Raw genomic sequence first — 10,529 nt, forward strand, 5'->3', positions numbered from 1 at the left:
GAGTGGGCAGGGAGAGCAAGAGACTGTGAAATTCCTGTCAGCCCCGTGTACTGCAGAATGGGCTATTGACTGCTTTCTCTATTCCCCTCCATCATTCTTCTTGAACACTGCCATTAATTTCCTCTCCTGCCTTACCAATTCCCCCTCTCTTTCTCTCTCTCTCCCTCTTTCTTTCTTTCTTCCTCAGCTTTCTTTGTTGCAGAAGAGGATGCACAAAGCCATACTAAAATACTTCAAACACCGCAGCGTCTACAGCCAGGCAGAGCTGGCCCGCTTCCAGACCCTCTCCAACCAGAACAACCAGAAAATGAAAGCCCTCCAGGTATGGGCTCTTTAGTACCCTTACAAACACACACACACACACACACACACACAACACTATTTGTAAGTATTGCACTATATACTACAATGGGTCCCATTCAGGTGAATGCTTGTTGAGGTTAAGATGAGGTTGGTCCTTAAAGGAATAATTCACAACAAAAAAATGGATTCGATCATTATTTACTTACCCTCACAATGTCTTTCTTCCATGAAACATATCGGTTATCAGCCAATACATGTTCATTTTTAATGTTATCGTAAGAAAATTTGGCCAATGTATTAAAGCCGATAAATAATGGATTATTTCCTTCAGCTGAGACACTTCAGATGCGCACTGATGGTTTTGCTCGAAATATGATTGGAATCACTTCAAAAAAGGAAAATACGGTTAAGTGCAACATGTGCAGTGCAAGTCTGTCATATAGGCTACATAAAATTATCATGAGAACATTATAATTTTGTGCTTGGGACATGGGTTTTAATGGTGAGACTTTTGTTTTTGTAATCAGGCTCTCAAAAATGATATACAAATTTTGTCAATATATCGGTTATTGGCTGAAAGGGTACATAACACACACAGTTTCTGCCAATCTCATATTAATCTTGAGTACCTATAGAGTAGTACTGCATCCTTGACATCTCTGAAGAGTCCTTAGTTTTATCATATATATAAAAGACAGATACGCTGTACCGATTCTTTCCGGAAACAGCCAAACTCGTGCATGCGTGCAGGGGGGGCGGAGCTAAAGAGTCACAAGCACACACATGATACATCATGGCATTATCCCTGGATAACTTTGGATTCACTAAACGTTTGTGTTGTTGACATTATATGCACTTATGAGCCGGTTGCCAACAAAACACAGACATTTGATGCAGTTCCACTCACCGCCTGCAGTTTCCACTCATGACCGGGAACAAACAAACACACTTGCAGAACTATTCCCGAATAGTTATTTGGGAAGCTGAACACAGTTATCTTTCCCTCACAACCAAAAACACACTTCTTTAGTGATATTGTTGATTTCATGGTCTAAAAACAAAATGACAGTGCTGCCGACGGCTTCCGTAACCCGAGCTCGTTGATGAGCGCACTCTTGCTCTTGCTCTCGCTCTGGTTGATGTGCGCACACACACTAATGCGGGAGAAGTGCACATTCAAGCTATTCAGCCCTTTATAAAGTCATACAGGTCCGAAAAGTATTCGAATCCTGAAGGAGTGTATTTGGCACAGAAATACACCGTGATACGTCCAACTCGTTTTTTGACATTTTGGCTATGTTTAGCATGAGAATCCCACTCTTTAACAGTGTAAATAAGTCAGAATCACTGATCGATATAGATCAGTGGTCAGAATACATATAATAGAGCCCCCCTTTAAATCTGCTCAATTGTTCATATTGGTGCATCCCTAACAATAATGAATAATAAATTAAAATTTGATAAGCATCATATAAGAATATAGAAGTCATAGACCGATATATTGGCCAGATCGATATATATGAAGAAATTTGGCCGTTTTGAGATTATCATAATGTACACTTGGCTAGTTGACAGTGTAATTAGAATTCGCTTTTGTCCGACCCAAAAAATAGTCTAGTAAATGGAACTTTTGCTTTCAATTTTTTTTGTGAATATTGTGTTAAAAAACTTTGTAACTTTACATTTCGCTCTTATCACACACATATCGGCATAATATCTGTCATCCCGTTCTCTAATTATCGATATCGACATTGTATAATGCTTCGAAAAAACTATCGTTTGACCACTATTATTAATATGTAAAACTGCACTCATAAAGTCACAATCAGTAGGACATCTTAAAAAATTTGCCGCTCATGGCGAGACTAGCGTCCGTCTAGCATGTTTAGAGCAACAAAAAAATAATGCATACATCTAAATTTCTAACACATTAACAAATGAATGAATTATTATCTATATTAGTATTACTTATATTAATATTGTCTATATTGGAATAATGCAAGCGCAATGTTTGAACGATCGAACACAAAAGGCATTTGGTCTCAGTGGAAGGTGTGCTATGCGTGCTTATAATGAGGTGAGCGGCGGTGTGTTTGTGGCTCAGTCAGGGGAGGCCAGCTCTGGAAGTCAGGCTGGTGAATGGAGCATGAAGACGAGGAGTTCTTCAAGCTCCTCCGAGTGTGAAGGACAAAAGGAGCAGCCTTACTCTAAACTTTGTCACAGCTCTGTGTTGATCTCCTCCCCCCAGACACAGGCTAGCATTGTGTATAGGAGACTTTACATTGTGAAATAAGCAATAAAGCGTCACCATTCTCAAATGACCCAAAACTATGGAAGTCGTGTAGTCACTAGCCTCGTTTTAAAGGCTTGTATATAAATAATCTTGTGCTATTAGAAAGTCTAGTTTGTCACAGCTTCCTATTGTCATTGTCTTTGTATTGTGTCTACCATACAATGGCCAGACAGCCCCTGGCATTTGGGACATAAGGGCTGCGGAGGGCCTCTGGCTCTGTCTGGGGCCGCTCATGACATTATGAGGTAATTAAATATGCAATTTTACTAAATGACAAAGATCTAGAAAGAGGAGCAGAAAATATTTGAGCAAAGGATTAATTAAAAGTATTTAAGAGACGGGTAAATCATCCAGCAGTAGTGTTTGATATTTTCTTTCTGGATTGAACACAATCTTTTTAAAGCAAGCCATCTTGGTAATGCCTCAAACAGATATTTTCTAGCCATACAAGTTCTCAAGTAATGTTTCAATAACATTTCAAATCACTAATATATTCAGGGCCGTTGTCAGATGGACATCAGAGAATGCTGTCCCGGGCCCTGTGGAGATAATTAACGTTCATTCATAATATCTCAACGGTTATCACTTTGCAAACAATAAATGTTCTTTATTTTTGCATGCTTGCCAAAAGTATCAAGTTTTTACACACACAAATCAAGCCGCTGAAGTATGATATCAAAACTGTCAATGTTTTAATTTAGCATAGATTTGATTTATTTCTCTTTATATATGCACTATTTTTAATTATGTCTTTTTACTTTAATTTGTTTGCATATATTGGAAGCATCATGAACAAGGGCGGCATTAACACAGCAGCAGAATACGGTTGTCAGTCCTGTATTTGAGTCCGTAATACGGTTATTTTCACACACACTTCAGTTAGTTAGTATTTACAGGAGTTTCAACTGCATTTATATGTCAGGTCTCACATTCTCCGACTGTGTGAACAGAACCGGACTGGACAACTTGTTGTCTGTCGTGTCATACATTGCGAGAGAGCCGCACTGCACAAACACGCGTCTACAGTTTGTTGCAGGTTTTCTTGTGTGGCTTTGCTTTCAGTAACTTGCAGTGACGGAGAAATAAGCTGTGAGATACAGTCCGGAACTGTTCCTGTCAGTTTTGTGAGACTCAAATGCTTCTCTCTCCACCCAGATATAAAAGCTGATGTCAGTTAATGAAGATTTGACGGATGAACTCGCGACTCTTGTCATATCAAAAGTGATAAGACTTTTCAGTTTGATAGACGTCGCCATCTTTGATATTACTTTGGTAATATCTGTCACTCTGATCACTGGTAAGAGAATACAGGCTTGACTCCTGGTGCACATTCATACAGACAGTATTCGAGATGCTACTTTAATGTTGCTTGAACGGGACTCACGCCTGTAAGTAAATGCGGTTGTCAATCCACAAAACTGACAGTGTGAACATAGCCAAGAAGATACTTTAAAGGGGTCATGCAATGCACTTTCAGATCTTTATATTGTGTCTCTGGAGGTTAGCTTATGAGGTTATCATAGAGTTTTGCATCAAAAAAGTTTAAAAATTTGTATACAAAACTAACATACACTTAATTTCAAGGGGCTTTCAAAAACAGTAAATGTCCAGTGTCATCACACTGTATCCACTCCATCCTCTACAGGATGTGACGTGCCTTTTGATGGCCAGCGCTGTAATAGAGTCTGATTAAAACGAACCATTGCAACCACAACCACTATCTCTGAAGACAAAATACTTGGAACTGCCATAGATTTCAATACAAGATACACTATCTTGCCAAAAGTTTTGGGACGTCTGCCTTTACATGCACATGAATTTTAATAACTGACATCTCACTCTTAATCTGTAGGGTTTAATATGGAGTTGGCCCACCCTTTGCAGCTATAACAGCTTCAACTCTTCTGGGAAGGCTTTCCACAAGGTTTAGGAGTGTGTCTATGGGAATTTTTTACCATTCTTGATTCATCATTTGTGAGGTCAGGCACTGATGTTGGACGAGAAGGCCTGGCTCTCAGTCTCCGCCCTAATTCATCCCAAATGTGTTCTATCGAGTTGAGGTCAGGACTCTGTGCAGGCCAGTCAAGTTCCTCCAAACCAAACTCGCTCATCCATGTCTTTTGCACTGGTGCGCAGTCATGTTGGAACAGGAATGGGCCATCCCTAAACTGTTCCCACAAAGTTGGGAGCATGAAATTGTCCAAAATGTCTTGGTATGTCATTAAGAGTTCCTTTCACTGGAACTAAGGGGCCAAGCCCAACACCTGAAAAACAACCCCACACAATAATCCCACCCCAACCAAAATTTGCATTGCATTTGGTGATGTAAGGCTTGGATGAGCTGCTCGGCCATGGATACCCATTCCATGAAGCTCTACACACTGTTCTTGAGCTCATCTGAAGGCCACACGAAGTTTGCACAGGTGGCAACCTATCACGGTACCACGCTTGAATTCACTGAGCTCCTGAGATCGTCCCATTCTTTCACAAATGTTTGTAGAAGCGTCTGCATGCCGAGGTGCTTGATTTTATACACCTGTGGCCAAAGAAGTGATTGGAACACCTGAATTCAGTGATTTGGAGGGATGTCCCAATACTTTTGGCAATATAGTCTATTTAGAAAAAACTTGTTGAGAATAATTTAGAGTCCATTTTCAAATATTCAACAATTTTATTGATCTGACCAAAGTCACAGTCAGATATTATTGATCTGACTGTACTGATGCTGTTGAATGCTGAACTGAGGCTGGACAATGACATAATTTGCTTGCAAAACTGTTGAACTGAATCAACACTGAACTGACTTCAGCTGGACAACAGCCGAAATGCATAATTGTCCTGTTATCACTGAGAAGTTGCTTTGAAACAATGTATAAAGCAATAAATAAAGGGGACTTGAAATGAGATGAACAAACAAAAGCATTCTCGTTCCATCGCTCCGGCACGTCGTTAAAAATTCAATGCTGTTTGTCCTCATCCAGGGACAGAACGATGTCAGATCCTCTCAAAAATCCTGCCATTTCGGAAGAGTGGAAACAAAAACTCATTTTAAACCGGGGAGTTGGCATTGAGATATGAAACTTGCAGAATGTTTTTAATTTAGAGTAACCTCTTATATGTGTAAATATCAAGGACATTTTGATTTTCCATTGCATGCCACCTTTAACCATCTTAAACTATCGCAAATATTTCAGTGCCCTGTGTGCAAAGACTTTTTATCAATGCTGATTCTGTCCGAGCAGTGAAAACTCTCCCTAAGATACCACGAGCAAAACATGTCCACCCATCTACTCATGAGGAACCTCAGCCGCTGAGGGTTGCAGGTTCCACCGATTTGTCCCTGTGTCTTCCTGAGGAACAAACGACTGCTTCCAAGCAACTCTACTGAAGTAGAGAGATGGGGGGAAGAGTTAAATGAAATAGAGAAAGCGTACAAGCCTGTCATCTCGTAACGCCACTGCAAGATTGGGCACTCAGTTCCGGGTTATGCAAGTTTACACCAGGGATAGCATAATTGACAATTGCTAACAACAGAGAGCAGGGTGGAGAGTTGTGAATGGCCAGTAATAATTGGAGCGAACGCCCACTGCGCTGCTCTCGAGGGACTGTAATCCAAGATCTTGTTTCTGATATAATTGTTAGTCAGAAAATTTCTGCATGGCTAGGCCAGCTCAGTTCCCAAGCTGGTTGACAGTGCAAGGCAGTTTAATAGAAAAACTGGTTGCTGAGGTTTTTTAAAACAGGCATGCACTGAACCCACACGCAGTTCACCAGGAGTGTGGCGCACACCGTCTTTCTCGTTTCTTTGTTTTGTCTTTCTCAATCTCCTGTCGTACAGTACAAAATCAAAGTGTCTGAAGTTGTCAGCATCGCTCTTTTATAGGTTTCGGGGAATGGGTCAAAGTTTGACTTGTAAACACCATATCTAATCCGTTTTACAGGCATCTTTCTCCAGTGACGACCCTTCAAAAGTATGTGTATTCTGACAAAAAAAAGTAGGATAATATATTTTATACTTGTGGGTCATTGACAAACAAATTTTTTTTTAAAAGTCTTGTCAAAACTGATGCAATCAGTATATTTTATTTGACATATTTTTGAGCAATGAACATTGTGTTTAAACAAGTTTCAGTTTTTAACATTTCAAAGTGTTTTAATTATTTATTTATTTTACTTTTTATGTCAGGCGGTACAACCAAATAGTTTCCTCCTGACATGGAAAGTGTACCAACCTACCCACACTTGAAATTAGACGTTTTTACCAGTATTTGAGAGCGATCTACAAACCTTTTCACTCTGCCTCAGTTGGGCTCCTCTGGATGATGCATTATCATGTTCACTGTTATTACCTTGTCAATTCATAATCAAAGAGCCATGTTTGCAGTTGTGCCACCCTGACATTTGAGAATATACAAATTGCTAGACAAAACTTTTTCAATTATCTCAACAGCTTTAAAACTACTGACAGATATTTATAAAAATGTGTTCATATGAAAGGTTTCAAACCTAAAATTATGCCATAGTATTTCGTTTTTAATGTTTTATTATTAAAGGTGAACTATGTAGGATTTTTGCAGTAAAATATCCAGAAACCACTAGGCCAGTGTTATATATTTTGTTCAGTTGAGTACTTAGAATATCCCAAATGTTTCCAACTATTTGTAAATCGTGAGAAATTGCTATTTTAACCAGGGAACCGGGACGTGTGAGCTATGCGTGTGAGGGAGTCGCCTGTCGATTGCGTCATATCTTTAATCATATCACTGTTTTATTCAGTGAAACACTTTACTCTCACTGCAGAGTGAACAAGTGTCATAGCAGCCGCCACGCGAACGTCATAACTTCCTTTTCAACACACTCAGATATATCTAATACGATAAACAGAGTTGCGTTACCTCAGACTCATGACTGGAAAAGAGGAAGTGGCGCCGGCAACGTGTCATAATAAAAGTCCCGCCGGCCGCTATGCCATAATAACAGTCCCGCTCTTCAATCGCTCCTGCGTCCTTGCTCAGCTCCACAACACTCGGTCCTGCTCTGCTTCACTACAGTAATGTTAATAATCGCATCCATGAACATGATTTCTGCCCGAGTCCTATCCTGACTGTTTTCCACCGGCTGTGAGCTGAAGACCACATGTCCCAAGATTCTGCGCTCAAACGTGGCGTCATCAAACTACGCCTTTGTTTTGAACAGGCGACCTCTAGTGGACGGAAAAGTTACATAGTGTAGCTTTAAAGGAACACTCCACTTTTTTTGAGTTTTACTGTTTTCAAATCCATTCAGCCGATCTCTGGGTCTGGCGGTAGAACTTTTAGCATAGCTAAGCATAGATCATTGAATCAGATTAGACCGTTAGCATCTCACTCAAAAAAATGACCAAAGACTTTCAATATTTTTCATATTTAAAACTTGATTGTTCTGTAGTTACATCGTGTACTAAGACCGACGGAAAATGAAAAGTTGTGGTTTTCTAGGCCGATATGCTATGAACTATACTCTCATTCCTGCGTAATAATCAAGGAACTTTGCAGCCGTGCCATGGGTGCAGCGGCACAATGAAATTACACAGAGCCTGAAAATAGTCCCCAGCACGCTCCCTGTGCAAGCAGGTTCTCACGTTGGTTATGTTGACGAAAGTTAGCCTATTTTCAGGCACTGCATAATATCATTGTGCCGCTGCACTCATGGTGCGGCAGCAAAGTTCCTTGATTATTACGCAGGAATGAGAGTATAGTTCCTAGCCATATCGGTCTAGAAAATCGCAACTTTTTATTTTCCGTCAGTCTTAGTACACGATGTAACTACAGCAGAGTCAAGTTCGAAAGTCTTTGGTAATTTTTGAGCGAGATGCTAACGGTCTAATCAGATTAAATGATCTATGCTAAGCTATGCTAAAAGTTCTACCGTAAAACTCAACTGTTTAACTCTAGGGGAGTTGGAAAATGAACCTATTTTCAAAAAAAGTTGAGTGTTCCTTTTAAGACACCATTTTAAATAGTTTTCTTAGTCTGTTTATTTGTTCGCACCACCTGACATTTTGGGGGTTTAAGATAACAAAACATTAAATAATTTAAATAATTTAATTTAAATTATAATAATTAAATATTTAAATGTACTAAAAAATAATTCAAACTAAATAGGTTTTATAGAACAAAGTGATATGTCATGAATTTGTCAAATTATTTAAAAGGAAATAATGCACTAAGCCTAAAAAATATGCACATCATGTCATTGACCCTTGTGTATTATATTTTAGTCAAACAAGGCTGCATTTATTTGATCAAAAATACAAAAAAAAACAGTAATATTGTGAAATATTATTTAAATTTAAAATAGCTGTTTTCTGTTGTTATATATTTTAAAATGTAATTTATTTCTGTGATCAAAGCTGAATTTTCAGCATCATCACTCCAGTCTTCAGTGTCACATGATCCTTCAGAAATCATTTTAATATGAGGATTTGCTGCTCAAGAAACATTTATTATTATTATCAATGTTAAAAACAGTTGTGCTGCTTCATATTTTTCAGGATTCTTTGATGAATAGAAAGTTCAAAAGAAGTACAAATATCTTTACTATCACTTTTGATCAATTTAAAGCATCGTTCCTTAATAAATGTATTGATTTCTTTCAGAAAAAAAGTCTTACTGACAGCGCACATATTTACATTGAATGACTAGCACCACAAAGAAAGCTAGTTAACACCACATATATCGGTGACCTATTCTGGCCTTCCCAAGTATTATAGATTTATGTGGGGCTGAAGCACGAGTGCCGATCTTTTGTTGGCTCTCGCTCGCTCCACTACAGGTTTTTGTACCGAATTAGCCGACACTCATTGATTCCATTTGCTTGCCTATTTAAACAGGAGGAGTTGTCAAAAGCAATCCAGCGCCTCTCTGAGTTCCTGCTCTCGCTGACAGATGACTCAACTACCAGCCATGTCCCGCAGCAAGCAAACAGACCCATCGCAGATGCCGACGGATCGAGCAGGAAGATGCCTACAGTTCAGATAGCGGAGTAATTGGACGCTCACCTGCGCCAGACAACTTACTTAAACCCCCAGCATGCTTCACTCTCTCCCCTGTCCGACGCTCACGGCCCAATCCATAACAATGAAGCAGGTGACTTTCATGCTACTGTCAGGAATGATCTAATTTTAGCGGGGTGAATGATTGCAATTGGCTTTGCCTCATCAGATAATTAATCTATGTCACCATTAATTGGAAAAGAGAATAATTAGGGGGCTGTGTTGACAGAAATTCTACGCTTCTCTAGATTCTTGGATCTAATTACACCTACTTAAACCCCTCTGACCTTAACCAGCGGATAGTATACCTGCGTAACCCTAACCAGGCTCGGGTTGGTCTAGGCCGTCTCCCGCTCTGCGCCCTTTGTCATTTTTTTCCCCTCCTTTTTGGCTTGTTTATCCTCTCTTTTCTTGTCTCCTCAGAGAGCTGTCTCCCTCAATCACTTTTCAATATTCAATCTTAATTTTGTGGAAGTTTAGCATTTTCAATGAGCTGGAGATGAATGATTAATGAATAAATTTGAATGCTTCATTTTGTCCATGGATCATTAGTCAAGTCCTTTGTGGGAAGGACCTGCGAAAAAAAAAGAGGGAAAATTATTGAGACATTAGCCTGAAGCAATCCAGGGGTAAATAGTATGCACAGAGGGATGTTGTGTGAACGCTACCCACTGGCATTCTGCACAACCCCACGGAAACGCAAGCCTTCTAATTTACCCCGCTTCACAAGACTGATGTGCTCTATCGACAAATAGGTTTCATTTACAAAAATGAGTTTTCATTTTGATGTTTTGGTGTATGCGCCTTTTTACTTTTTTTTTACCCTTGTGTTTTGTTGTGCCTCCTCTGGTGAGATGTAAAATAACAAAACTATTAATGAAATGTCAGTTACAACTGACC

General features: G+C 39.4%; 1 protein-coding gene across 1 annotated transcript in view; it reads left to right on the forward strand.

Moving 5' to 3' along the window:
• ccdc178 (coiled-coil domain containing 178) overlaps window positions 1–9,623 on the forward strand; it is a gene marked incomplete at both ends in the record, with an annotated part of 49,215 nt that extends 39,592 nt beyond the window's left edge. The window contains 2 exons of the mRNA XM_079806838.1: window positions 188–322; window positions 9,468–9,623. Of these exons, the coding sequence (XP_079662964.1) occupies window positions 188–322; window positions 9,468–9,623 (291 nt within the window). The remainder of the gene's footprint in view (window positions 1–187; window positions 323–9,467) is intronic.
• Window positions 9,624–10,529: the final 906 nt, after the last annotated feature.

The sequence above is a fragment of the Gobio gobio genome (genome assembly GCF_949357685.1).
Source record: "Gobio gobio genome assembly, chromosome: 23".
Lineage (NCBI taxonomy): Eukaryota > Metazoa > Chordata > Actinopteri > Cypriniformes > Gobionidae > Gobio > Gobio gobio.